Below are 26916 nucleotides of genomic sequence, written 5' to 3'. Positions count from 1 at the left end.
TACCCAAGTGTCTCCAAGCATAGGTACATCCATTTAATACACCCACTTCCTGACATTGCGTTTTAGCAAGACAAGTGCACTAACACGCCTGTTCAATAAAGTCTGCATTTCTCCCTCTCAGCACCAAGCAACACCCAAAATGACCGCAACCCAGCCCATCCCTTCTACCGAACCCAACGTCCACCTCGACATCAACTTGTCAGACACCGTCCCCCTTTGCAGCACCTGCAACGAGCATCACCCCGTTAGTTGATCGTGCCCTTCTAGCGGCACTAGCCAGGCACAGAAGATGAGTGGTGCCTTGGGCGTTGGTAGTGTTACTGCTGCTCAGAGCCAATAGTGTGAAAGGATTAAGGGGGCCGTGGGTACTTCGTCTTCTGACAAGGATCACGGTCTTCGCCGTCATTCTCCTGCTGCCAGCGTCACCGATGAAGAGGAAGCTGAGACTGAGATTGAGTCTGAGCCCGATTATTACGTTCCATTTGCCCGCTCTAGTCGGGGTCTCAAGGCAAGAGTCCCAGCCTCCGTCTCTCCCATGCTTAGGCCCTATGCCTCCGGGTCCGAACAGGAAGACGGAGTCACCATAACCCTGAGCACCGACACGATTCCCTCAACGACTGCTGCAACCCAGAGCTTGAGTAGGATCAACCGCAGCAGGGCTGGAAGTGGAAGCAGTGGCCAGCATGGACGCAACGAACCCCGTGCTCAACGTCGCCGTCAACGCAATGCACCACCCTGCCCGGCCGTCGCACACAGGAGCCGTCCCCGAGCGCAGGGAGTTCCGGATGTACCGGTCCAAAGGGCGCTCCGGTCGGATGAGCGGCCTAGACTAAACGATACTACTCCTAGTGTCCCCTTTGCTGTTTTCATTCCCAGACTCGGCGACGGACGTGGAGACGGTGAAACTGAAGCTCAGGGGACAATCAAGAACCCTATGTCCCACCAGCGGACATTGCACCCGGTCCCAGCACTTGGACCACACCTCAACCCGCGGCTATCAATCCTTTCTTCAGCACTTTCCCAACATGGCGTTCACCTCCTGGCGTCACGAATACCGGTATAGAACCATTCAGTATCCCAGGGACAAGGATACACCCGCTGCCCAACATTCCTACCCCTCCAAGACGTCGATTCAGTCAGACCCGTCCTCATCCCTATGCTCACCCGCACCATCATAGCTACTGTCACCATTACCACCACCGCCCCACTCACGCTCACGCTGACACCCACCCAGCAAGAGCTCCATCCCACCATGGCCCCGACTATACACCCGGACACCGCTGTCCAACTTCCACCTCCACCCCCTGGGTCTATATGCCATCCATATTGATAGTGTTTTACTGTTCTAATAGGTTATCTTGATGTATCTTCACCGGTATCTTCTACCTATGTGTATGACTGGCTGTGAATCATCGTATGCTGCTGCCGCCAGATGACATCTTCCTTCAGTTCTGTTAGCGTAGTGCATGCCCTGCCCACCTGCCACCCGCCACCCAAAAACCACTCATTCCACCCTCCCAACCTCCTATCCTAATCAACCTGCCCAACTCAACTTAAATCCCTCACACCCCTCCCCTTATTCTACACACTAACACAAAGAACCATGTAGCTCAACGGCAGAGCACTGATCCTCTAGCTGGTACCGTGCTGGACACGTTTCCTCGCATGGGCCCGTGACCCCTGGCAACGGGGGGCCATGGAGGGATATCAGGGATGTGGGTTCGAGTCCTGCCGTGGTCAGTCTCGGGTGTGTCCTTTTCCTTCCATTGAGCAGGATCATGCGATGACTTCAAGCGGTCTTTACCTACGAGATGAAGGGACCATATATATCTTTCTCATGTCGACTCGTATGATTCAATGGTATTGAGGAATTACAGGGCAATGCAACCGATGCTATGACGAGATAGGTACTGGATATACAAGTACAGTAGATTACAGAGACATGGCCCTGAAGAATACTCACCCGGACACCCCATGCTCTCTTTCAGTCCCAGCCACCCTCCCCCGTGTTCTTTTAGCCCCCTCATACCCCTTCTCCCAATTTACAGTAGTAACATAAAGACCAGGTAACTCAACGGCAGAGCACCGGCTCCTCATCAGTAGGTGGGCGTGACCTTTAAGTGGAGAGGTCATCCAGGTCCCGTGGTTCACTGGGGCGGGGGGGGACATGGGGTGCCGGGAGTGTAGGTCCGATTCCTACCCTGGCCGGATACTAGTATTGTTGATTTCTCTTTCTCGGGGGTGGATACGTTGGAAGCTGGTTGGGAAAGCTGGAATTGTGGATGTATACTCCGAAGGGAAGGAAAGCAAGAAGGGATATCCATGTAGGTATCTGTAAATTCAAAGGCTGTCCAGCAGCAAAGTCTCCCGAAATCTGGTTCTAAACATAACTTCAACACCAAAATCTACTCAAAAAGCTTTATCATCACATCGTGCGTCCATCAATCAATCATCTTCATCCGTCTCCCAAGAACGTTCACTCCCCCCATTTCCACCCGGTCCCTCCGCAACCAGCGCCGCAAACTCGGGATCCGCCATGGCCCGCTGCATAAGCATCTGCATCAAGCCAGGCGGGATCGGTCCGCGTCCTATGCCAGGAATTCCCATATCATCTCCATCCTCGTCTTCATCACCAAGACCATCCAGATCGGGCGGCGGCAGCTCATACGGACAAATCTGAAAGTCGACCTTTGTACCTGCGAATTGGTCCCGGATCGAAGCAAAGCATTGCGCTGGCGTTTGGTTCGCTGGGATAACTTGGCCCGGGAGCTTGATTGGGCGGGAGATGTCGAGGGCTAGCACTTTTATTTCCCTAAGTTTCGGGTAGAGCCCTTCCTTGGTATCTTTTGATATGTTTGAGACCATTTCGCGGATGGAGGAATTGCAGTCTGTTATGTGGAGCAGCTCGAGCGAGGGAGGAAACTGAGGATGTTCGGGTAGGATAGCGTGCTGAACAAAGACGGTTTCGAGGACGGGGAAGTCGCGCAGACTGAGGAGCTTTGCTTGCTTGGAGCGGTACTCGGCGTATGCTTCGGGCCCGTCAATAGCCCACGGCTCACGCATGTATTCGATGTGCAGATGTTCGAGCGTTCGCTTGTGCGAAAGGAGAGCGGCGTGGGCGTCGGCAGCGGTAAACTCCTTGACGTCGAAATTGATCCAGAGAGGTTCGGCTGCGGGGTCTGGGTCGAAGCCGCGGTACGTGAAAGATTTGATTCCTTTGCAGGCCTGGGTGAGCTTTGGGAGAACCTCGGCCTCAATCATACATTCCGTAAAGGCGAGTTCCTCAGCCACTAGTGAGCCCGGCGTCCAGGTGGAGGGAAACTTGTTACGCAAGAGACCGCCCTCCTCGAATACTGGCGACTTCATCTTAGGCAGTGTGAGAAATCGCTCATACACGTCGATGCTGTACTCGCTGTTCATGATATCGCAGGCAATCCATATCTGCTCGAGGCTGGATAGGTAGGAGGGATCCTTTTCCCACAGGCGATGCAATGGCACCATGGTGATCTGGCCGTGGGTCACTCGGAGGGCCCTGATCTTGGGTGTCAAGCGCGTTAGAAGCGCGACGAACACCGATAAATCGGTTTTGTCCACAGCCTCTATCCACGCATCTTGTTGCGAGGTTGATAGGTTCAACTCGCGAATCGCATTCTGGAACAGCTCCTTGGCTTCGGGTGTAATCGCGTCTGGGGAGGAGGCATACGGTTCTTCGGGAGTGAGCGTGACGAAACGGATGTGTTCTCCTAGCTCGGGACGTGTATAGACGGCTCGCGTGAGTTGGATGAAGCTGTCGAGGTATTCAACGCAGTCGCCATCGAAGTAGCGGAAGAGGAGTGGCTGTGCGAGATCTCGGAATCTTCTCGACACCAGACATAAGTTGTATAGTTCTTCGGTGCAGCTACAGTGATGGTCATTGATTGTGTCACTGTCGGGCTCGGCGAAGAAGGAGAAGATGCGGTCGAGGAGCTCGGTGGGGAGGTCTTGAATCGGAGGCATGGCGGATGTCAGTGTTGAATGTGGATCTGGGATCAAGGTAAGCAAGGAACATTAAGCCTCAAGCAAGGGCCAGGAACGGGGCATACTGACTGGAGAATGGGATGTGGAGTGAGCCAGACTATTGAAACGTCAAAATCTTAACACGACAGCAATCTAGACCGGAAGTCACCGCGCGACGCGTCTTCCCAATCCGGAGTTAGGGCACGGATGTTAGGGCACAGCTCGTACCTATGACATCACCAGGTCTAGCCCATCCTTCCAAGGTTTCTCTTCTTCAACTTCAACTTCTTCTCTTGAACAATTCTCCAATCCCTTCTTCAATTTCAAAGGACCGGAATAAACAACTACTACAACCAACATGCCTGACCTCTACCCCACCGCCCGCGGCCGTCGCACCGACGAGCTCTCCCAACTAGCAGACTACCACATCCAGCACGACCTCTCCTCCTCCGACCGCAACGCCTTGAAAAAGGCTACAAAGACAGTCTCAGTATGGACGACAGTCGGCTCAGCAATTGGAATTGGTCTCGGGTTATACACTGCCTTCCGACTCCGGAGTTCGAGAAAGGCTTTCTTTGATGTGTTCCGCGCTGCGGAGAAGCCTGTTAAGGTTCTTTTTGCGGATGGGCGGAGTCGTACGTTATAGCTGGGAGCATTGGAAGGAGGGTGATGGCTAATAGCAAGCAGAGGCAATCCCTGATATTACACCCCTCCTCAAACCAACGACCCTCGGCGACTTTGCGACGTATTTCTTCGCTTCGGCTGGTGGATTGTTCCTTGGTGGTGAAATAGGTATGTCGCGTACATTGTGGTTAAATAGGAGACTCCTACTAACAGTGGACAGGCTTCCTCGGTGGAGCGGGAAGCGCTAGCAAGAGCTTAACAGCGGACCCTGAACGGAAGAAGCGCGTTGAAAATGCCTTCCGCAGCTTCCGGGCGGATATGCTTCGTCGGGAGGCAGATGCGTTGGAGAAGGGAAAGCCGGTTACGGAGGAAATGTTCTAAGCGATATGGCAACTATTCATTATTTGGAAACTTGTATGATAGTATCATGAATCTGTGTATTTCTACAGAAAGCCTTTCTTCATATCGGTTCGCTACATCTGGTCAGTGTTATGTTATGGACCTTTCACGTCACCGGCAACGTCTTTCCTTCGACAGCACTCTTCCGACACAGTTCAATCATCTGCATCACAAATGCTGCGTCTCTAGGCTTGACAGCCAACTCAGCCTTCCCAGTAATGGCATCATGGACGTTGGAATAGAAATCCTGGTATCCGCCGCGCATAGTCTCCGACTCTTCAGCCCGTACCCCATCTCCATCCACAACCTGGAGTATACCTGCAAAATACATTCAGCAAACCTTCGTCCAACAGGATATAATCTTGGAAATTACCTTGATTTCCAGGCCCCTCAAGCCCGTACTTTTCATGACCGGGATAGACCCCCTTCTGCAACTGCTGCTCCTGGCAATCAAGTCCGTACTTGATCCAGCGACCTTTCGTTCCAAGGACCTCGAATCGTTTCTGGTTGTCGCTGACGGAGTATTGCGTGGAATGAAGCTCAACTATACCAGTTAGCCCAAGCCATCTAAACACCTCGTTAAGTATATGCAAAACTCACCCTTCATCCCACCCTCATAATGCAAAACAATCAAAAACCCATCATCCATGAACTCCTCCTCATTCACATCCCTACCCGTCGCCTCATCAAACAAAAGACAAGTAACCCTTTTCGGAGGTCCAAAAAGCACAAGGCTCTGATCAATAAGATGGCTGCCTAGATCGAAGAGCATACCTGCCCCCGGGACGCCAGATTTCAACCGCCACGTCTTGGATTCAATTGCTGTTCGGGAGTTGGGTGCGCAGTCGAAGTGTGAGCGGAAACGGATTATTTTGCCTAAAAGGTTTGAGGGGGTGCTGAGGAGGGAGCGCAGGGTTAGGAAGTCGGAGTCCCATCTTCTGTCTGGTGTTGTTAGTATCTAGTCACAGGTAGAAGTAGGGTTTGGAGAGAGGGGGCTTACTGTGATAAACGGCTAGAACACGGCTCGTCTTCTCAGATAGCTCAGCGAGTTCCGCTGCTTCTCCGTAGGTAATTGTGAAAGGTTTCTCGACGACCACTTTTCACTCATCAGTATCGCCTCCGAGCAAAAATATAGATGAAACTCACCATGCTTCCCCGCCTCCAACGCCATCTTACTCAACGGAAAATGCGTATCATTCGTCGATGTAATCACCAGAACATCCACATTCCGATCATTTATGGCGTCAAATGCATCTTTCCATACTTTGACACCTGGAGAATCATCATCCGCTGCGTTCCCCGCCCTAGGCGATCGCTGCACGATTCCGTAGAGCTTGAACCCCGGGTGGTGAAGGATAAACGGGATATGGAATGTTTTTGCGGAGAAGCCGTAGCCTATTACCGCGACGTTTAGGGGGGACATTTTGGACAGTGGCGATTATGGGGTTGGAGTTGATCTGGGGCTGGCTGGGGGATATTGTAGTTTATGTATCCGCAATTTCGGAATTCTGAGCCCGAGATCGGGATGGATTATGCCGATGGGTTATACACTATATAGCCGCAAGAGAACCGTTCATTGAAGATTTGTGAATATTCTGAAGTAAAGAATCAGCCGATCTCTACTTTCTGCTTTTCCAACGTTTTCTATTCTATATACTTACTTAGGTAGCAACGGCTGTGGAGAGCAGGGCCATTGGCTCTCTAGCGGTAGCCTGAGCCCCAGTAGAGCCACAGGCCTAGGGCTACTGAGGCTAAATCAGGACGGTGTATTACTACTGCACGGACGTGACTTCTTGGTCCCTAATCCGTTGGAGCCCTACATGCAGGTGATGTCATTGAGAAAGCGTTGTTTACGCTCCTGCTAACCTGTTATCTATAGCCGGCTCATCGTTTATGATACTAAAGAAAAGAGGCAATTATGGGCCCGTTCATACGGCTTCCTTGCAGATACCTCTCCTATTATAGTGCCATTACAAATAGGAAAGGACCTCGGGTACTTCGCCATTCGGCAAAAGTCAAAAGTCGAATACGATTTCTGCGCATTCGATTTTCGCACCCGCAGGATATCATATAAACTGCTTTCCTTTAAACCGTTCTGGGCCTTACCTCGCGGTTTGACTGCTGAATTAGAGGAGTTACTCAGGCAGGTAGTCTACGCGGACGGTGGGGAGGAGCTTCTTGTCATGTCGATTCCAGAAATTCCTTTCGATAGTAGCGGCACGCCGCGGATGACTATTATTATCGAGAGGTCGAGACGGGAAGATACACTAGTCATTCCCCTGTCGAGAGGAAACAGTGCAGCGCTGCGTGAGCGATCCGTTAGCGAAGCAAGTCACGCTTACCTGGTTTCTAGACGGAAAGGAAGTACCAGAGGACCTGCAAGATTCCAGGGTTCACATGAAGCCACGAGGTTTTACGATCGTGCGTACATTCTCTTACAACACTGATACCGACAGCGGCGCACTTTCAGACACAATAATTGTCATGCATAAGGATAAGATGGCACAGTGTGAGGCTCTCCAGCCATTCACCATGACGTCGATTGCTTACAATCGGAACTTGTCACGAAACGGTCCATCAGGCGGAACAATCGTCCACCGCCCACTCATCGAGGATACGGGCTCAGTTGTCGATGACGCCATGCAGAGGGTTTTAGAGTGGCTCTTTGACTCCAAGGATGCCGTCCTCGGTGGGTGCTACACGCTCGGCAGAGCAAAGCCCGTTAACATTCCTGGAGATCCGCCGTCTGCAGTGAGCACTGCACTATATGATACCAGGGGTATTCGGCCTCATAATTACGGACCTTGGGGCAGGGGGTGGATGGACTACTCTCGTCTCTGGGTACCGGGGCCGACGGAGGGGTCATTGATTTTGTTTTGCTAGAGAACTTATGTTACATCCATACCGAGATGAACGAGGGCTACGCGAGGGAGCCCAATACCAATACGAATGAGAGGCAACCGTTCGCTCTGGGGTTTTTAAGACCGCATGTCTTTACGGTCATTAAGCGCAGTATCAGACTTGAGTTCCAGGCTTTAGGCACAGACGAGAACAACGTAGCAGGGCCCGTGATGGAACGGTATGTCAGTAGCATAAACCGCCAATACGTCCTCTTTCGTATCAGATCGCTTGGACAGGCAGACGCAAAAGGGCAAAAGAGCAGAGAAGATGCAGAGACTCAGAGAAAGTCATGTCATGTAGAATGCATACTGTGAGGAGACATTCAGCGGACATTCGGATGGAGACGATGAGCCTTTGATCATCACGAGTCTCATCGGCGAGTCAGATGCCAACAATTGCTATCACTACGAAACCCACATTATCAGAGGGCGAGACGGCCATATCCTCGAGACCATACCCTACAAAGGCTTGCAGATTGAGAACTGCACAACAGATCCTCTGACCAAGCAAGTCGCACTGATTTGAACTATGGACTATCTCTGGTTCCCCAAAGGACTCTATAACCCAACCATGGAAAGGAAAAGCCGCACATTCACCTTTGCACGGACGTTCTCTTACAGCGCTGAGACAGGCAGCGGGAAACTCTCGGACATGATGGTCGTCCTTCACCAGTACGATAGAGATCGATGCGAGGCTCTTCATCCCTTTCCAATGACCGCCTATGGATCCATGAATCCCTTGGATGATGCTAACGTGAGTAGGGACACTTTAGTATGGCGGCCACTGATAGCCAACGAGGATGAGTATTTCGATGACTCGGTAGAAGCTGCCATGAAGTGGCTATACGACTCTGTCCGGCTAGGCGGGTGCTTTACCCTGGTACGGCATAGGCGCGTCAAGGTACAGCGCAGCGAGGATGCTATTGATCATGGAAAGGTACCGAAACCATGTACGGAGCGAAGGCGCAGGTGGTATACGAAAATGACGTAGACTGAACATGATCGGTTGTGTGTTCAGACGGAGGAAGGTGGGATTATGGCGATTTAGCTGGTTCTACTTAAGGGTACACGCAGACAAGAAGCAGCCATAGTTGATTTACGTTTGGTATATGGGAAAAATACCTAGCCGCCTTCTCCCCACCTAAAGCTTGTCTACGTAAGCCCTGTCTACGCATGCTCAGTCCAGCTACACCCTCTCAGAGATATGCACTTCCCCGAGATCAAGAGCCTACGGATACCAGGAGCCTGATTATTTGGTTACAATGATAGGTAAAGTAAGCACTTGAAGAACGCAATATCAAATTTGCAGCTAGTAACCTAAAGACACATAAGGGCTATCCTATCTAAGACAGTAGTTGAATACCAGCCAAGCAGCATAACACCTCAATGTACGCTCCGTAACGTTTATAGCGAGCCCCTTGACGAGAAAAAAAAGAGAATTAAAGGCTGGACTGTTTAATGCCAAAGCCACGTAATATGTTGAAAGGAAAACGAACCCACGATGGGAGAAGAAAAAAAAAAAAAGGACAAAAGGAAAGAAAGGTAGAAAGAAAGAAAGGAAGGAAGGAATCGTCAAGGCGCATAAATCCAGGCCTTTCACCCAATCTGGAACCCCAAGCTCATCCAACTCAAGGGAGACCAAGATGGTAGCCTTGGGATTAGACTTGACTAGAAGCCCAAGAACCCCCCTGAATGAGGCATGGGCGATGTGCAAGCTTAGCAAGCATCATCAGCCTGAACAATAACATTCCAACGATCCGGATGATCAATAACTCCCCCAGCAACCCTCTTCCCCTTATAGTCCGCCTGGCAGGTAGAAGCGAGAACCTCAACGGCGTTCCGGATTTCCTGCAGGCGCATGTATTTGACTTTGTTGTCCTGGATTCCAACCACAAACACGTTAGTTAGCCTCCTTCCTTGCCTTTCAAACTTGGGTTAGTTATTTAGGATGGAGGGACACTCACGTCATTGCAGAAACGCACACTAGTCTTACGCTGACAATACTGGCTCGAACAACTATGCGCGTTTGCGATAGCTTTAGGTGGGAAGTTCGGGCTCACGGGGTTCGCGATGATCTTGTCGAACTAGAGGAGGGTGCGGTCGACTTCTGACAACGGGGGGTCGAGGGCTTTGCCCTAGTAGTTGACGGTGTGCTGGACATTATTCAGGTTAGTGAGGGCTTGTTGGAAGGGGTATGGAGTTGTGTTTGGGAGAGCGGAGAGGAAGGAGGGGTGGATGTGGACGTACGGCGGTTGTAGTTGCGGCGAGGCCGGCGATCATGGTGATGACGGTGAGGAAACGCATTTTGGTGTTGAGCTCGGTTATCTTGTGTTGTATTCAGGACGTTCGAAGATGGGATGGGTTATCTTGAGGATTGAGATGCTGTTCAAGGTTTGAGCTTTGAGACTGAGATCGAATCCAGAAGAGGAGCTGTTGAGCGAGGAAGAGGATGAGAATGAGAAGGAGAAGGAGAGAAGAGGTCTCAATTTATCTCTTTTTGGAGTCGACGGTGCGAAGAATCTCCCACCAGGATGACGACTTCGACGATGTTGTCCAGGACGCGTAAAGTGAAGGGAAAGTGAAGGTATAGTGACGATGAGGCCATACACCAATCACCCTCTACGAAACATACATCCATAACACAAGGATTGGAGATGACACACGCCTAGAGCCCCCTCAGCCTTCCATCGGCCGCGAATTCCAAAATCCTTACTGAAAGGCATCATGCATTGTACAGACCCGTCTGGTGTCTCGAGACTGTTGGAATCGTAGGGGTTCCTCTTTGTCTAAATGCATAGCCCTGTCCTGCATGTCACCCATAACGGGTTCAAAGCGGCTGTAGCCATGTGTTACATGCGGAGTGGTGCATGAAAGAACAGTATGGTCAGTGTTGGAGAATCCTTGTATGTCATGCAACGGGGGAGTACTGAGTGGACTATGATTTTGCTAGGGGGTGTGTGTGAGGTCCCTTGGTAACCATGTGAGACAGGGGTTTTTTCGGACTCGATACCTGGCGCTTCGGTCTTGAATATGTACATCAATGGCCAGGAGACATGCACCAGATATTAGACGATACAGGGAGCATATTGGATGCTTGGATTTTACTTTGTTCAAGGACCGATATCTCCGTTCCCAATGGATATAGAGGTACTGTGAGGACCCTTGGTTCTGTAATCACCCGAGACATATGTTGGCACAGTATTATCGTCATACTAGATGATGTAGTGGTGGTTACATACCCACTTCACCAAGGTTCTTTATCAACTGGGAGGATAGAACCCGAGTTCGCGAAGTCCGAGCCCGGGCGCGAATGCGTTTCCAGTGGGCTGTGCTATGCCTAGGTGCTATCCTTTATTCCCTTGGGTGAGGTTACGAGTTATGGAGTAGTGGATCTACCTGCAGCCTACAATTAGGTTCATCTGATAGGCGAGCAATATTTCGGAAACGCAATATCAAATTGAGTAGAAGGTACTAATGATATGTAGCAGCCAAGCCAGTACTGCTTGGCTGGATAAAGATAGCGCATATCGCGGCGTTATTAAGTCATATAGCACGGTACTGAAGCGCACAACATGATTAAGCCAAGAGGAAAGTGGTAAAATTAGAATAAGTGAGGGTCTTCCTGTCAATGCGCAGCTGGAACAATATCCTTCGGGGGCAAGGTAGCAATAAAAAAGACCTAGAAAGACATCGATACTACCAGAAGTGGCAGGTCAGTCGCAAGGACTCACTCTACTCCCTATCCTCACAAGCATCATCCTGCTGAACAACAACATTCCACAAATCCTCATGATCAAGGACACCCCCCGCAACAGTTTCCTCTTTATACTCAGCGACACACTCATCAGCAAGAACCTGCACCGCATCCCGAATAGCCTGGAGCGGCATGTACCGGACATCATCGCCCTCATTGCAGTACCGCACGCTCACCCCATGCCGGCAGTACTGCTCTGCGCAGCGGTGCGCTTCCGCCAGGCGCGTGGGTGGGTAGAACTTGTTGTCTGGGTGGGAGAGGATGGTGTCGAAGTCGGTTATTGTTGTGAGGAGGGTGGTGCGGGGTGGGTTGAGGGCTTTGCCCCAGCAGTTTGCGGTGTGGGCGGAGGCTAATCCGGCCAGGAAAGCTGTGAGGGTTGTGGTGGTGATGAAACGCATTGTGAATTTGTGGATGGTGTCTTAGTGATGTGAGGATATTGTAGACAAAGGGTGGATCGCACTGGAGAATTTGAAAACTAGAATGGTGATGCTGAGGGTGAGGGAATCTGGAAAGAAGGGTCTATTTATATTATCTCAGTTGGCCGGAGCAAAGAATTCATACGGTGATATTCATGGCAGAAGTACACCACATGAATACCTCAACATAAGTAGCTGCAACTTTATAGACTAGTTCATTGTACGTGTGGGTAAATGTACTTCAAAGTTTCGGATTCGCAGAAGCTGCTTTGTCCTCACAGCACAGCGCTTTTCATATCATTGAGGCTGTTTTTCCGACTTCGTCAGGAGGTTATGATTTGACATGCCTCTAAAGGTCAGAGCTTCCACTCCGTCATGTACATCCTCTCTCGCGCGTTCAATTGCCTCTCTCCAGAGCGTGGCTATGGGAGGTTTGGAGGGACGAGCCTGAACCACCTTACTTTTGGGCCACGGTTACTCAAGCGCAGATTGACCGACTCGTGAGTGGCGAAAGAAGAACCGACACTTCCAAATACAGTAAGGACTGTAAGAACAGAAAGTTCGCAGTCAACTTTGACATGCAACGGCATTTAGCCAGATGGATAATGCCGAGACCTCCACTGGAAGGAACAGACTGGGGCAAGCTCTATCGTGGTATCATACATAATTGGGACAAGCTCAAGGGTCTGAAGAATATGAAGAGGATTTGGGAGTTTCAAACAAGGTTGCTAAAGGCTATGGACCTGATTTGAGTTGATCCAGTACAAACGATCGCGCACTCTTGATATTGGGATGAGCATTACTCATTTGGCTGCCATAACTAGTTAGATAGACAGCAGGACGCATTCTGATGCAAACTTCCTGTTCGATACATAGTCTTCCCCTGCCATACATCACTACACGAGCCTTGGGTCTTCGGCTTCAAACAGACCCCTCAACCATCGCCCTAAGTCCCACCTCAACAGCCTCTTCATTCCTCCACTCACTCCAGGTATGATCCAAAATCCCCCACGTATCATCCGAATCCTGCACCCCCTCCCTCACATAATAACTCCCACTGATCGTCCAAACCATCCACCCAGCCTGCTGCTCCGGAATCCACTCCCTTATACAAGACGCATAAACACCCTCCCATGTGGTATCATCCTGCGCGAACCCAAACTCCGTCAACACAACAGGCATGACATTCACTATTGAGGTATCATTCGTATCATGTGCATTGAACCCGCCGTTCCATAGAGAGCCAGTGATATCATCGCAGTTCGTCGCTCCGGTGTTATAATTGTGTAGTTCCAGAACGAGTTTATCTGCGTAGTCGAAGTCATCCAAATCAAAGACAGTTCCAGATCCGAGATCCTCCCCCGTTGGAATCGGAGAAAGATCGACGTCGAAATTCAACCCGGATAGAAAGATAAGGATCTCGGGGTTCGCGGCGTTAACGGTGTCCGCTGCGTCAATCATATGCTCGTACCACGTCTCAAAGTCATACGGATATTCCTCGTTCTCGACCTCTGGTTCGCGAAGTTCATTGCGCAGGCCTATACTCGCGAATGCCGGCCAATTGCTAGCGTGAAGGGTCATATATTCGAGTCCACGTTTCCAGTTGTCCACGTCGAAGTATGTATCCCCGAACCAGGCGTTTCCGTCGTCGTTGCTGCAGCACCACATTGCCTTCGAGATGTGGTTGTCTAGGTGGATGTAGATGTCTTGGGCGTAGGCTTCTTCAGCAACGAGGTCGTATGCCTCGAGGCGGGTGGTTGTGTTTGTTATTTCGGGATTTAGTGTCGTCATTTGATTGAAGACTCTCGTCCCATTTGTCTGTCCGAGGGCATTAACTAGTGAGTCGAAGACTGTTGTATCTTCGCCTTTGGAGTATATATCGTCCACGAGTTCAATTGGGAATGTCAGTCTGATGACGTTCATCCCGAGGGACTTTATCTTAGAGACTGTTGAACTGATGGATGCATATTGAAGTCCCTCGGGAATCATGGCTTCGCCGGCGCCAGGCCAGTTTACGCCGGAAAATGTTACCGTTGACCCTGTTGAGTCGATGATCCATCGTGATGATGTTGTGAGGGGGGTATCTAGGGCTATTGCGCCCAAAAGTGATAAGGGGAGGAGGAGGATGGTTGGGAGGAGACGCATGGTGTCTACCTGAAATCCGAAAAGCCCGGACTTGAAATAGCAGTATATTTATTGTGTGATTTGGAGGTATCTATGAGGAACTTTATCCGCCTTTTATGCATCTCCTTACCCCTCGTGTGCCTGCGCAGGTCCAGGTCGCGGGAGTCAAGGGGCAAGGGTCTGAGGGGTAATGTCCACATTGACGTAACCCCTGCGTTCTTGCAGGAAGTGTATAACGGGGGTAAAGCGGAGGAGCAGTAAGGTGTGCAGTATCTCATGATCTACTGATGATCCATCCGGCATCCCCGAAAAACTGGGGCATCGTGCAGAAACCGGAGAATTTCCTTACTGGGATGGGTGGGCTACGTCAGGGTGCTATATCATGCGGGGTATGCGTCGGTAGGCGCTTCACCTTGCAGGACTTGGACAATGATCTGTACCTGAACATCTCCTTTCTTTGTCGGGTTAGGTGGTTAGTGGCTGGAATCCAGATATAGAAGCCGCGAAGGGTGTCCGGCCGCAGAAGGGGAGGTCACGTCCTCGGGGAGTCCCAGACCACTTAGGTATGCACCAACGAATTGCCAGAAGCCCACGACTAGTGCCATATACCTCAGCTTACTTGGAGCATGGAACTTCTCGATTAACTGTCTCAACTGTGCGTACTAGTTGGAAGCCAAAATAAATGTCTTCAGCGCGACCATTGAGGATTTCAATGTTGCCGCGAAGGAGCGCTTCTCTGCACATCTTGAAGCCTCCATGGGTTTCATCCGCTTTGCTAGTTCCGACAATTTTGGCGCCTCCAAAACGTCCGTGACTGCGAGAGATACCCCGTTTGACTGTGCTTTGGTGATAAATCGACGCGCGGTCAGGGGATCGCCGCCGATATTGAAGAAGTTTTCTTCCATACTGAGACTTGACGCAGGAAGGTGGAGCAGCTCTGCACACATAGACTGCAACAGTCTATCTTCCTTTGTAGCAGGGACTCGATACGCCACCGTCGCCTTCTGGCTGTATGCGAGGATCTCCCTCAACGTCAGCGAAGACACCCCCTCGCGCAGCCCCTTGCGAAGGACCTTCCCCGTAGCAGTGGTCGGGAGAGCTCCTGACATGACGACCGCACTAGGAATCATAAACGAAGGCAAGGCCTCTTGGCAGCTGTGCAACAGCTTGTCGTACTTGTGACCGGAACTCGCCAGTTGGTGGTGCCAATAAAGCGTCGCCGTCAGTATCCGCGCTCTTGGACAAGCGGCCAATGAATGCTACCAATATCGCCTGCGCTTCCGAACTTCCTGTCGGCTGGATGACTTCGACAATAATGCTGTTTGTCTTGGGGAACCACCGACGCAACTGGCTCTCAGTCTCACCTAGTTGGACTCGCTGCCCTCTGAACTTTGAAGCAACACCTTTGCGTCCGACAAGGTGAACACCGCCGTTGGTATCATACCGAGCGATATACGTTGCCGGTGAGTAGACATCTTGCCTTATATTCTTCTGGCCGCATCTTGTGAAGGCACTCTGGCATGTCCACAAATGTCTTTGCATTTTCATCATGGCTGTTGATATAGCCGCTGGCAAGGGCCGTGCTCTCCACCGGCAACTCGCCTTCCAGACCAACTGGCATGAGCCGGCTGCGGTCCTCAGGGTCAACTATCCAGCAATAGCCGGTGGTAATCTGGTCAATGCCGCGACTATTGGTCTTCCCAATTACCAAACTGCTTGATGACTCGGTCTGGCCATATAGTGCATTCATCGTCAGATGGGGGCTCAATCGCTCCCAGTCAGATTTTTCCACGGGTTCTCCAGCTAAATTTAATGTCTTGATACTGACCAACTTCGGAGGAGCCAGTGACGTCGCCATTGGCGATGTCAGAACAGTCCAAGTAGCGTCGAACTGCGATATGGCTCCCACAAGGTTGTTGTGGAGCTGCTCCTCAGAAGGAATGCAGATGCATGCTCCTATGCCAGTGTGGACAGTGTGTCATGTATAGCGACAACAGAAGCATATGGGAGACATTGAAATACGCGAGACTCAGGGCTGAGATCGAGTTGGGTCCGGAATAGTTCGACGCCTGGGGCATAGCTTCCGCGGTCAACAACCACCCCCTTTGGCTCACCTGTCGATCCAGAGGTATAAATGGCGTAAAGAGGGTGATGAGGCTCTACTCCCTCGTTATACCACGCTTCCTCCTCTTCGTCATCCTCCTCGCTGTCCTCATCGTCCGCATCATCGTCATTGTACGTCACCTTGTGCACGGTTGGCCCTAATACAGACGTGTCTCCATCAGCATTCTCAGCGAACAAAATCAACTTTACTGGCGACTTCTGACAGATTCTCCGCAATCGAACTGTCGGCAGAGATGGGTGCAAGAGGACAAACGCGCCTCCGGCTTTGAGGATAGCCATCAACCCGACCACTGCCAACACAGACTTGGGCAAATAGATTCCAACAAAGGTTCCTGCTTCGACGCCTTCATCAGCCAGCTGGGTCGCCAGTCGTGAGCTCCACCCGTCGAGCTGTTTATATGTCAACTTGCCGTCCCAGGCACAGACCGCGTCTGCATCCGGCGTATCTTCGTGTTGCTCGATCACCTCATGAATGGTCGGCATATCTTCATCGATCTCTTTCAGCGGGTTCCATTGGCTGCTTTGACAGACATTGTCCATCTCGCCGCCGTATGGCATTTCTGGTTATGTGTGCATCAAGAGCATCTGAGCTATGCGTCCCCTTGACAACGGACGATAGCAAAAGCGTGCAGCAGGCAGATATTGCATCTGGAACCTGGGGAAGGTACGATCAAGCGCACCTTCCTAGGAAAACTGGATTGGTAAGCATTCTATATAAGGAAGGAGCGACCGTCCGGGAAATATTTACTGGCTGAACAGGAAGGTACAACTGTGTCATCGAGCTCTCACGGAAGGCACATCGTTGTTTCTGGTCTAAGCGCCGGGCAAAGTGAAGATATATATATTTCGGAACGTGGTATCCAGCTGCGTTGACGTCGTACGTGCATTCGCATCAGATCTTACTAGCATGCCCAAGCCATGCTTGATACTCCACAATAAGAGGGATGTAACATGCAATATCCCTGGCTTTCTTGTGTGGCTTCCAGATGGACAGAAACTCCAGATGCAATCCATGGCTGCTGGGTGGAGCCAGAAAACGCCCACTGAATTCGTCTTTCCAACCAACCAGAAGCTATTCTCAGCTCCACCGTGCAATTGTCAGCTTATAACCCACGCAGCGTCATCCTCTTCAACCTATCAGTCTCCAGTCTACGGTCTACAGTCCACACCCGCATCATTGTGTATAGAGTCCCGTCTTGAAAATCATATAAAATGGAGGTTCAGATGGTAGACTCATGGTATGGCGTCACAGACCCTGCAAAAAGACGCAGGGTGCAGAATCGTCTAAATCAGCGCGCGTACAGTGAATTTCCCGCTTCTCACTTGCCTACCTACCAACGCTAAACCACAACCCTAGGACGACGACTAAAAGAAAAAAAGCCAAGTGCCAAGGGAACACAAGAAACACAAGATGGGGCTCCCACAAACACTTCATCAGAGGCCACTATCACCGCCGTCAGAGAAGGAGCCTCGCCCTCAACAACCCTAGTCCAAATCCACCACGCCTCCAACAATCAACCCGCGAGACCCCAATTCCCTGATCTTGACACCCTCGCCGTTCTCGGTCCACGCGCAGACTCGTCAAAAAGAATCCTCCGAAACATCGAGGCCCTCCTCTACGCAGAATACACCACCGCCTCACCGCGAACAGACCTCCTCCTCGACGTCGTGCGCGTAAATTTCCTGCGCGGGTTACACTCCAACATCGAAGTCCTAGGCTACTCTGCCTCTGAAATGCATGACGATGCTCTATCACAGTTTGGATCAGCTGGTCCGGTCAAGGCATCTATAAAACCATCTTCTTCGTTACCACTTGCTCTCCGACCGTCCAAAATCCAGCTAAGAACCCCGCACCACCCCTGGCTCGACCTCCTCCCCATCGTGCAAATGCGCGATAATTTGATTCTCGCTGGTGACGGGTACGATGATGCCCAGCTATGCAAGGATATGTGCGGGTACGGCGCGCAACTTAACCCCGATAGACGGAGGGGCGATGCGCGGGGTGAAACGGGGGTAATTATTTGGCGCGATCCGTGGGATCCGAGTGGGTGGGAGGTTACGGAGAGTTTTTTGAGGAGGTGGGGGTGGACTGTTCGGGGTTGTATGGGGTTGTTTAGGGCTACGAATGAGTGGAGGGGACGGAGGGGGGAGCCGCCTTTATTCAAGATATAGGTTATGATTCCGTTTATGTATGGACTGTTGGCGTTATGGAGTTCATTCAGTGTAGTTCATGTATATACTATCTCCTTTGATCAAAGAAGATTTGGATCAAGCAATAGTCTCAACCTGCTCAACCTCCATCCCCTCAACCTTCCTATTCACCTGCGTCTGCTCGGCATGCTGACCCGGCAAAACAGTCCGTCCACCCTTAGAGCTAAACACACCACCCGTGACTCCGCCCTTCGCGAACAAAAGCGGGATGTCCTCGAGTTCGAGCCCTTTAGTTTCAGGGTAGAAGAAGTACACCATTGGTATGAACGCTGCGTTCAGCACGGCGAAGATGACGAATGTGCGCCAGCCGATGTTGTCTACAGCAACCATATTAGCCTCTTTATCCATATCGAGAGTAGCAGGGTGAGCGATAGTAGGACTGGATGAAGTAGACGTACCAAAAGCCAACGGCGTAATCTTAACAACCGCAAAAACAGCCATCCAGTTCCACCCCGACGCAATGGCCTGCATTCTTGTCCTTGTGCGCGTCGTGCTAATCTCACTTGGATAGAACCACGGCACAGGTAACCAGCCGATCCCGTAAAAGATCTGGAAAATGAATATAAATGCCGTTGCGCCGTACGCAGCATTCGTGTTGTCGAGAGATAGAAGGATAGAAACCATCACGAAGCAGAAACATAAGCCCAGTGAGCAGATGAGGAGTAATGTTCTTCGACCGAAGCGGTCCATTAGTAGGACTGGAATTGCTGAGCCAACGAGGTATGTGCATTGGATTGCGCCGCCGAGGAGCATAGCGAGGTTTCTGCCCATGCCCATGGTCGTCTGGAACATGACGGGTCCGTAATAATTGATCATATTTGAGCCAGTGAATTGTTGTCCCAGTTCAACGGTAATTGTAATGAGGAGTCGTCGTAGATTCTGCTCCTCGCCCCAGGTGAAGAGTTCCTTGAAGCGGAAAGGCCCGCCCTTTTGTTCTTCTTCGAGCCCGACTTGGATGTCGAGCACTGTGCGGACGACGTCGGGGTGGTTGGTGTCTTTGTCGGAGATTGCGCCGACCACTGCGCGTGCTTCTTCGTGCCGGTCGTGCTGGACTAGCCAGCGGGGGGTCTCGGGGAGGCCGATGACTTGGAGGACGAGGAGGATGGCGAAGACGGCTTGGAAGGCGAGGGGGAATTTCCACTGGAAGGAGGATTCTGTGTAGCTTGTTCCGTAGTCCATCCTATTTTTCATTAGTACTTCAAGCAGATCGCTTGGGGCGTGGTAAGCATACCAGTAGGCAATAACAACACCAAGGATAGTCACTGTTCCCTGAAGAGTCAGGAGGGCACCCCGATACCTCGCTGGTGCACACTCAGACTGGTAAACCGGTGCAGTGCTGGAGTTCATTCCATTGCCGATTCCCGTCACGATGCGTCCGACGATCAATTGTGCTATCGTTGTTGAGGTCGCCAGTATGATAGCCCCAATAATCATAATTCCACCACCGTTTATCAACATTGTCCGTCTTCCGAAGCGTTCTCCGATGAAGTAGCATACTATCGATCCGAGCACACAGCCAATGTCGTAGAGGGCTGTGATGTTTCCTTGCATGTCGGCGTCGGGATTGTTGAAGTCGCGGCCTGAAAGAGGGATGTTAGCACGACATGGATGGCAAACTGAATCCAGCAGTATACATACCAAACCTATTATCGGCCCCGATGATGCCTGCCATGACACCTGCAACATTATTAGTATTGCTCCATAGTCAAATGCGAGATGCGATCCATCCGTCAGCCTCAGCAACCGGATACAACATACCTTGGTCAAATCCAAGCAGCAAGAAAGCCTGGCAGGACGCCGCGGCTATAGCCATGACCAGCGTCCTGCCGCGAAAATCGTGCTTCCATAGACGCATTGTGGCGTATAGTAAGTGTCCTCTCCGCTTGATTCAGAACCAAGACCACTGACTCCAGCCAGGAAAGCCGGGGGGGAACCCGGGGGAGGTAATAACCCCAGACATCGCGGCGAGCTACCCCGAAGTCAACCCCACATATGTACCGTCGTCGAATAAGTGAAGTTTCAGCTGTCGATCTTTAGACCTTTGGAGACAGTGTAGGATAATTCGGGGGGGATTTACCCCGAGGGGATTGCGGGGATCGCCACTGTGGGGATTAACTTCTCCCTCAACGACTCAAGGCTTCGGACTGTCTGCCACATGCCTGACTAGACAGTCCGAAAGCCACGCCGACGCCTGAGAAAGGCTAATCCGGCGCCTCCCGTTTGGTTGGCGTGAGGAGATGGATTGTTGTGGCTTGCTGCTACGCCGGTTTGAGGTGCTCGGTGACTGTGAGTTGTCCTCCCCGGCACTTGGTTCGGATATTCCGGGCGCAGAAGGTAGTCTTGAAGGATGCTGCGAGTTAGCTCTTCTCCCCTCCGTGAACGGGCTTCCACTTCTCCTCACTCACTGATATTCCCTGGGCTGAAATGGCTCGGGTCGTCTCTCGCCTGTCTTCCCTGAGAATGGGCTTGATGATGATCAAGATAAAGAAGCGACGAGAGGGCGTTTATCTCGCGTAGTCAGGAATGAGTACCACGACCGTATAGTTCCTATACCTGCTACGGCTCTTCATACGCTTTCATTGGGGCGTCGTCTGTGGGCTTCCATGCCCGGCTTAGGTCTTCCCCTCCAGCCGCCTCTCGACCATCGTATCACGCCGCGTTTGAACTTAGACTTGAAAACTTACTCAATTCGCAATCCATTCAAACTAAAATGAACAATCTGGCCTAAGTCTGTCTTGGCTAAAGCTTGAATGCATCGAGACCGGTCTGTAAAGTACAGGCCGATCATCAAAAAATATCCGTACTTATTGTCTTCGCAGTCTGTTGCTTTTCTCGAGAAAGCTGAAATAGATCATTCAGAAGCCGAGCCAGATCAACCTTTACAATATCCTGCAGGACATGAATGTAAAAATTTGCAGGCGCAGGCATGGCCGTTCCTTCCCCACGACTATATACCGACCACCTCAAATATCAGACTCACGCGAACATGGATTCTCCTATACAACAACCCCTACTCACATCGTTAACTATCAGTACATTATCCCTTCTTACTACTATTCTTACCCACCTATGAAATGCCGTTCACGTACACAATCCAGCCTCTCCTACCCCCCGACTACGTCGAAGCGTTCGCCGTCGCCGACGCCGCATTTGCAGACCTCAACTCCCTCCTCTACACAAAGTACCCGCCCTCGCTCAAATCCAAGGCCAATCTCACCAAGGCCCGTCTCAAGGCCATCAAATCGATGCACGAAGCAACCATGTTCAAGGCCGTGGACGACTACACGAAAAAGATAGTCGGCGTCGCGCGGTGGGTCGTTGCAATAGAGGACGAAGAAGTCGAAGAGAGCGTCGAAGACTGCGTGGACGATATCATGAAGCGCTCTGTCCCTGAGACGAATGCCTACGCTATGCGTTCGTTCTACCGGATGGCTCTGCGCGGAAAGTGGGATATATTGGGTGTTCAGAATAAGACTGGGGATATTGTCAAATTGCGCCGGAGGGTCGAGCTCGAGACGCTCGTTACGCATCCGGATTATCAGGGGTATGGGGTCGCTACTTCGCTGTTACAATGGGGGGTTGATGAGGCTGAGCGGTTGGGATTGCTACTCTATCTTGAGGCGACGGAGGCTGGGAAGCCATTGTATGAGCGGTATGGATTTGAGACTGTTCATGAGATGGACTTTGATGCCAAGGAGTATGGAGGGACTGGAAAGCAACGGTATACTGTGAGTTTCTGCCTGTTTCTTGTGGTTAAACGTACTAACTGAGGCCGCCAGTTTATGATCCGGTATCCTGATGATAATTGAAGAGAACACAACCAGTGACAGGTTGGAGGACGGGTCGCACTGGTCGCGCTCACATGGTACCGGGAGAGACGGCGTATTGATACTCATTGGACAAGATGTTGTTGTTATCTCAAAGCCGACTGGTACGGTTATGTGGACGTGAAGCTGGCTTCATTGCTCGATTCTTGGAGAATCCTTACTGGTATCGCTAGGTATGAACACTGCGTGGGCTGGCAAGGTGAGCCCTAAGAGGGTAGAGACTAACAATGGGCTGCAGATAGTCATCGGTCGTCCTAAGCCTAGAAAATGAACACTCACTTATCCTTTTCCATGCTGATCGCGTTAACTTTAGGTATCCATTATATTCCATTACAACGTCTACGTATTGTATGCGAGAATCAGAGGCAACTGTCGAACCCCTGCGCAAACGGCTTCATTCTTCATGTGCAACTTCATTGTCCATTATCATAAGGATCTACCTTGCAACACCATACTTGGTGAATAAAGGATCTTTGAGGAGTCTCTCTACACAGCTCTCCTCCACGCCAACCATAATTTCAAAGCCTCCATCGGGCAGCATCGGAAGCACGACCTGAGCCCCATTGATGACACCCACATGCGGCATACGGACAGACTCGATCCTGCTCAACTGCGATCCCCAATCTAGCCCATAGAGCTCGAATCCAGTCCACGACGTCTGAACACAGTTAAACCCAGGAACATCCAAGAAGGCAGTCGGGCATAACCGGTCGACGTCCTCCAGCCCTTCGACCAGAGTCACCACATCGTCCGTGAACTCTTGGTCTGCCCGCAGAATAGCCTTCCGGATCAGAATTGCCAGATCGGCGAGGCCCAACGTGCTGAGCATCTTGCGGATCGGCGCCGAAACTGCCACATATTGCAGGAAGCAGCCTAGGGTATTCGGGTGCACGCGCGGGTTCGTCCTTTGTCGTCCGTCAACAGCGACATTGAATACCGAGATGGGGTCCCCCTCCAAGGTCTCCAGCGGCGACTGCACGGCCATAACGGTTCTCCAAAGCAAGGCAGACAATGCATCATTTGTCGAGATCCACGACTGGTCCGAAGGCTCGGTCGCATTCGCGGGCGACGCTTCAGCCTTCAGCGCAGCGAGCGACTCTGGTGAGAAGTAAAAGACGAGACCCCTGTGACTGAGCGACATCATCTTTGGTGGTGCGCCCGGCGGCGTAAATGGGAGGAGCGTATATTCTGGGTGGTCCTCTAGTCTGCCCTTGTTGTGGCCCAGGGGTTTCTTGACCTGCTCGCGATCCTTCCAGATTGCTTCGGGGAGCTCGGCTGGCTCGGTGATCTCGATCCCTTGCGCGCGACGACATTCCTCTGCCCAGATCTTCGTCCAGACGTAGAATGAGGTCCCGTCGCCTGCCATGTGCAGAATACACCAGGAGAGAAGAAGTCCGCCGCGGATAAAGTTGGCCTGGACAAGGGAGATGGGCAGTCGCTCCCCTGCTACGGGCCATACCGACCGGCGACAAAGTGTATCTGCGTCGAAGGAAGAGACGGGGAAGGATTTCTCCTTCAACTCCGCGTAGCTTGAAGGGAAGCTGTCACGGAGATCTTTCACAACGATCTTGGATAGCTTCGTGTCTTCGCCTTCCAGTTTCTGGAACTTCATCACACCTGCCTGCTTCCAGTCTGTGTCGGGGACAGCCTCGCAGGCCACTTCTCCTATCCGCTGCTTGAGGGCCTCGTACCCCGCTTGCAGAACTCGAGAGACTTCTTCAAGATCATAATTGTCTTGCAGTTGAAAGGGAAAGACATATCGCAGGTATCCCTTCGGTCCAATACGTTCCAGCGCTGTGAGTCCGTCCATGATGCTATTTAGAATCTCTGATCACAATCCGCGTGTGTAAATGGTGCGACAATGTTTGCGATTAATTCAGGAGAACAATCGAAGCAATTGTTCCTTGTGGGTCGGGAGGATGGCCGGTTATATCTGGTGTGCAGCGCTATGCCGTGCTATATTAACTAGCTTCACCTGGTTGACAAAAGCAATGCAACCACCTCCAATTCCCAGGTACCAACCTCCAATCTTATTCAGTTATTAGGGTAACCCAGCTTCGGGGCCGACCCCAACAAGGGGCCGTTATCCACAGGCCGTGCCTATCATATGACAGGGCACCCTATAGCACGGGCAGCCGTCAAGGATGTTACCGTGCTGCCGCTGCCATGCTCCACTGCGAATAAGCCCCCAACCAACAGGAATTGAGTCCCCCGCGCACGCCGTTGATCTAAAACGCTCCAAAACGACCGGTTCGGCGCCATGACTTGTTTGATAAGACCAGGATTTCGGGACTCGGGTGTTTTGGGTGCTTGTGAACAATGCATTGTCCCAGTACAATGGCTCGCTGCATTGACCCATTAAATTGTTATATTGCACTTTTTCAGGAACTCGCTGAAAACTTGTGGGCCCATACTCGTGAGTCGTAATAGCCCCTGAGGATGTCCTCATACTCTACTTTACCATGGCGTGCGTCCACTGCAAAACTTGAAGGCTGTCCTCTTCAGCCGTCATACCCACATTACAGCACGAAGGATTCGGGCCATGAATCCATAGCGGCCGTCCCTGACACCAAGCTTCAGGGAGCCTGGCCTGATCAAGCCTCGTCTCCAACTCCAACTTGCCGGAATAAAATGAGATTTCCCACCCCCTTGCATCGTCGCAAATGTCATCCTGAAACGGACTGCTACCTCTCCGTGACGGTGCAATGCCCCCAAGCTTGCGATGGCTGTAGACCCGTACATTCTCGCTGCCTTTGGGCCGCCTCCTGCAGACGTTGATTTGTCTGCGAGTGATGTGGCGAGGAATAATGGTGCTGCGATTGCGATGCTCTGCCTGGCTGCAGTAGCTGTGATTTTGAGATTTGTGGCGAGGGTTATACTGAGGAATGCGCTTTTGGCTGATGACTGGGCGATTATTGCGGCGTTGGTGAGTTCTGCTCTATATTTTGGTCGCGATATTTGCTGATGGTTTCTCCAAGGTCTGCATTGGTGCGACGACGGGGATAAGCGTTGCTGGTGAGTTTCATTATTTTCTTTGATGAGGACATTGAATTAATCTGTTCGCGATAGGAGGCACAACGGGGTCAGGAAGGCATATCTGGGCAGTCTCGTTGGATCAGCTGATGCTTGTCTACAAAGTCAGTCACTCCCTCATATACACCTCTGCTAGGTCAACTAATAGCCACAGCTCCTATACTCCTACACCTTCATCTACGCTTCCTCCTGTACACTAACCCGAATCTCAATCCTCTTCTTCTACCGCCGCATCTTCTCGCCCCTCGAACCGAGTCTCAAAATCGCCCTTGCAGCAGGCGGCCTCTTCACCCTCTCCTACCCGCTAATAGTCTGGATAACAATGGCCAACGCGTGCAAACCCGTCTCATTCTTCTGGACACAGTTTAGCGGGACAACCGGCAAATGCATCAACATCAACCAGTTCTTCCTTGCCGCAGGAATACTGAACATGCTAAACGACATTTTTATCCTCGTCCTGCCGTTTCCACGAATCATCAAGTTGCAGATGACGATCAAGAAGAAGATTGCGATTTGTGGGATTATGGCTGTGGGGATCTTGTACGTCCCTCCCCACCCAACTCTACAGACGACCCAGCTAATAAGGTGTGAACAGCGTCTGCGTCGCAAGCATAGTCCGCATCTACTACCTCAGCATCTTCATGGCAACAACAGACATAACCTGGCTCATGGGGCCCGTCTTCATCTGGAGCACCATCGAACCCTCCGTCGCAATCGTAACAGCATGCCTCCCGCACCTCGCCCCGCTCGCAAAGATAGCGCACCGCAGCATATCAAGCAGTCTCGGCTCGAAGAGGGATACAGGCGCAACAGGCCAAACAGGAACAAAGACGGGAACGGGGGGGTCAAGTCGACTAAGGATGTTCCGCAATTCGGGACGCGGGAGGTCCCATCCTGGATTGAGTACATTGGGTTCGAAAGTCCCGACGTTTAGACCGGATCGGAGCGCCGACGACGATGAAATTGGGTTGACGAATTACGTTACGGCTGGGTCGATTGGGCATGGGCATGGAAATAATTATGGAAACGGGCACGGGTATAGGCATGGGAGTCGAGATGGGCGTGGACGTGGGCGGGGGCATGGACATGGTTATGGTGAGGAGGTGTTAGGCAAAGACGACTCCTTTGAGACGAGGATTACAGTGCGCTCGAGCTTCGAGCAGGCTTCTGTTGCGAAGGGGTCTAGGGGGTCTTAGCCCAGGGTTATCAAAAGTATTTCGGTTTCAGGTCAATATATGGAGGTATTCTGTCTTCGTTATAGATTTTCCCTCTTATATTAGATAGGCGCAGAACTATAGTGCGGCTCTTAGGGGATGTGAGAGGGAAAGACCGACTGCATCGCACCTTCCCATTAGACTGAGCGCTATGCTTGATATATCGGGAAGGTACGACTGGGTTCTGTCCGGTGCTGGCAGACTAGGAAGGAACGACCCTACCCCGCCTCTCTCCATCGCGCTTACCATCTCCATAGTAGAATCTTAGTGCTTTTGGAAGGTGCGAGGCGATCT

General features: G+C 51.5%; 14 protein-coding genes across 14 annotated transcripts; 6 read left to right on the top strand and 8 right to left on the bottom strand.

Annotated features, from left to right (window-relative positions):
* Positions 1 to 139: 139 nt before the first annotated feature.
* On the top strand, positions 140 to 1063 carry BDV14DRAFT_204619 (uncharacterized protein; the record flags this gene model as incomplete). The annotated part of the gene is made up of 2 exons (XM_073774556.1): positions 140 to 244; positions 341 to 1063. 2 exons carry the CDS (start codon positions 140 to 142, stop codon positions 1061 to 1063), a joined length of 828 nt encoding a protein of 275 aa, XP_073623487.1.
* A 1174-nt stretch (positions 1064 to 2237) lies between these two features.
* Positions 2238 to 4086, bottom strand: BDV14DRAFT_182452 (F-box protein). The gene has a single exon (XM_073770233.1). It carries the CDS (start codon positions 3994 to 3996, stop codon positions 2446 to 2448), a length of 1551 nt encoding a protein of 516 aa, XP_073623486.1. The 5' UTR covers positions 3997 to 4086; the 3' UTR covers positions 2238 to 2445.
* Positions 4087 to 4354: 268 nt separating this feature from the next.
* On the top strand, positions 4355 to 5001 carry BDV14DRAFT_192915 (uncharacterized protein; the record flags this gene model as incomplete). Its single annotated transcript, XM_073771689.1, has 3 exons — positions 4355 to 4631; positions 4681 to 4788; positions 4841 to 5001. The coding sequence occupies 3 exons, from the start codon at positions 4355 to 4357 to the stop codon at positions 4999 to 5001; spliced, it is 546 nt and encodes a 181-aa protein (XP_073623485.1).
* A 124-nt stretch (positions 5002 to 5125) lies between these two features.
* BDV14DRAFT_211601 (oxidoreductase) lies at positions 5126 to 6442 on the bottom strand (the record flags this gene model as incomplete). Its single annotated transcript, XM_073776124.1, has 5 exons — positions 5126 to 5337; positions 5393 to 5563; positions 5620 to 5961; positions 6020 to 6115; positions 6166 to 6442. 5 exons carry the CDS (start codon positions 6440 to 6442, stop codon positions 5126 to 5128), a joined length of 1098 nt encoding a protein of 365 aa, XP_073623484.1.
* Positions 6443 to 7551: 1109 nt separating this feature from the next.
* On the top strand, positions 7552 to 8967 carry BDV14DRAFT_204615 (uncharacterized protein; the record flags this gene model as incomplete). Its single annotated transcript, XM_073774555.1, has 4 exons — positions 7552 to 7770; positions 7833 to 8098; positions 8682 to 8856; positions 8911 to 8967. The coding sequence occupies 4 exons, from the start codon at positions 7552 to 7554 to the stop codon at positions 8965 to 8967; spliced, it is 717 nt and encodes a 238-aa protein (XP_073623483.1).
* A 668-nt stretch (positions 8968 to 9635) lies between these two features.
* Positions 9636 to 10223, bottom strand: BDV14DRAFT_204614 (uncharacterized protein; the record flags this gene model as incomplete). Its single annotated transcript, XM_073774554.1, has 3 exons — positions 9636 to 9797; positions 9884 to 10003; positions 10167 to 10223. The coding sequence occupies 3 exons, from the start codon at positions 10221 to 10223 to the stop codon at positions 9636 to 9638; spliced, it is 339 nt and encodes a 112-aa protein (XP_073623482.1).
* A 1428-nt stretch (positions 10224 to 11651) lies between these two features.
* On the bottom strand, positions 11652 to 12071 carry BDV14DRAFT_204613 (uncharacterized protein; the record flags this gene model as incomplete). Its single annotated transcript, XM_073774553.1, has 1 exon — positions 11652 to 12071. One exon carries the CDS (start codon positions 12069 to 12071, stop codon positions 11652 to 11654), a length of 420 nt encoding a protein of 139 aa, XP_073623481.1.
* A 939-nt stretch (positions 12072 to 13010) lies between these two features.
* BDV14DRAFT_211600 (cellulase family protein) lies at positions 13011 to 14234 on the bottom strand (the record flags this gene model as incomplete). Its single annotated transcript, XM_073776123.1, has 1 exon — positions 13011 to 14234. One exon carries the CDS (start codon positions 14232 to 14234, stop codon positions 13011 to 13013), a length of 1224 nt encoding a protein of 407 aa, XP_073623480.1.
* Positions 14235 to 14875: 641 nt separating this feature from the next.
* On the bottom strand, positions 14876 to 16895 carry BDV14DRAFT_204611 (uncharacterized protein; the record flags this gene model as incomplete). The annotated part of the gene is made up of 4 exons (XM_073774552.1): positions 14876 to 15332; positions 15397 to 15602; positions 15658 to 16169; positions 16328 to 16895. 4 exons carry the CDS (start codon positions 16893 to 16895, stop codon positions 14876 to 14878), a joined length of 1743 nt encoding a protein of 580 aa, XP_073623479.1.
* Positions 16896 to 17484: 589 nt separating this feature from the next.
* Positions 17485 to 18509, top strand: BDV14DRAFT_211598 (bZIP transcription factor; the record flags this gene model as incomplete). The annotated part of the gene is made up of 2 exons (XM_073776122.1): positions 17485 to 17640; positions 17695 to 18509. The coding sequence occupies exons 1-2, from the start codon at positions 17550 to 17552 to the stop codon at positions 18507 to 18509; spliced, it is 906 nt and encodes a 301-aa protein (XP_073623478.1). The 5' UTR covers positions 17485 to 17549.
* A 96-nt stretch (positions 18510 to 18605) lies between these two features.
* BDV14DRAFT_192911 (sugar porter family MFS transporter) lies at positions 18606 to 20403 on the bottom strand (the record flags this gene model as incomplete). The annotated part of the gene is made up of 5 exons (XM_073771688.1): positions 18606 to 18865; positions 18947 to 19728; positions 19780 to 20128; positions 20187 to 20225; positions 20307 to 20403. The coding sequence occupies 5 exons, from the start codon at positions 20401 to 20403 to the stop codon at positions 18606 to 18608; spliced, it is 1527 nt and encodes a 508-aa protein (XP_073623477.1).
* A 1219-nt stretch (positions 20404 to 21622) lies between these two features.
* On the top strand, positions 21623 to 22357 carry BDV14DRAFT_204608 (GNAT family N-acetyltransferase; the record flags this gene model as incomplete). Its single annotated transcript, XM_073774551.1, has 2 exons — positions 21623 to 22276; positions 22328 to 22357. 2 exons carry the CDS (start codon positions 21623 to 21625, stop codon positions 22355 to 22357), a joined length of 684 nt encoding a protein of 227 aa, XP_073623476.1.
* Positions 22358 to 22811: 454 nt separating this feature from the next.
* On the bottom strand, positions 22812 to 24185 carry BDV14DRAFT_211597 (transferase family-domain-containing protein; the record flags this gene model as incomplete). The annotated part of the gene is made up of 1 exon (XM_073776121.1): positions 22812 to 24185. The coding sequence occupies one exon, from the start codon at positions 24183 to 24185 to the stop codon at positions 22812 to 22814; it is 1374 nt and encodes a 457-aa protein (XP_073623475.1).
* A 912-nt stretch (positions 24186 to 25097) lies between these two features.
* BDV14DRAFT_204606 (uncharacterized protein) lies at positions 25098 to 26604 on the top strand (the record flags this gene model as incomplete). The annotated part of the gene is made up of 5 exons (XM_073774550.1): positions 25098 to 25301; positions 25354 to 25390; positions 25445 to 25512; positions 25563 to 25948; positions 26004 to 26604. 5 exons carry the CDS (start codon positions 25098 to 25100, stop codon positions 26602 to 26604), a joined length of 1296 nt encoding a protein of 431 aa, XP_073623474.1.
* Between the last annotated feature and the right edge of the window lie 312 nt (positions 26605 to 26916).

Source organism: Aspergillus stella-maris, assembly GCF_047715825.1.
Source record: "Aspergillus stella-maris strain CBS 113639 unplaced genomic scaffold BDV14scaffold_78, whole genome shotgun sequence".
NCBI classification, from domain to species: Eukaryota; Fungi; Ascomycota; class Eurotiomycetes; order Eurotiales; family Aspergillaceae; genus Aspergillus; species Aspergillus stella-maris.
This window is presented reverse-complemented; position numbering and strand designations above follow the sequence as displayed.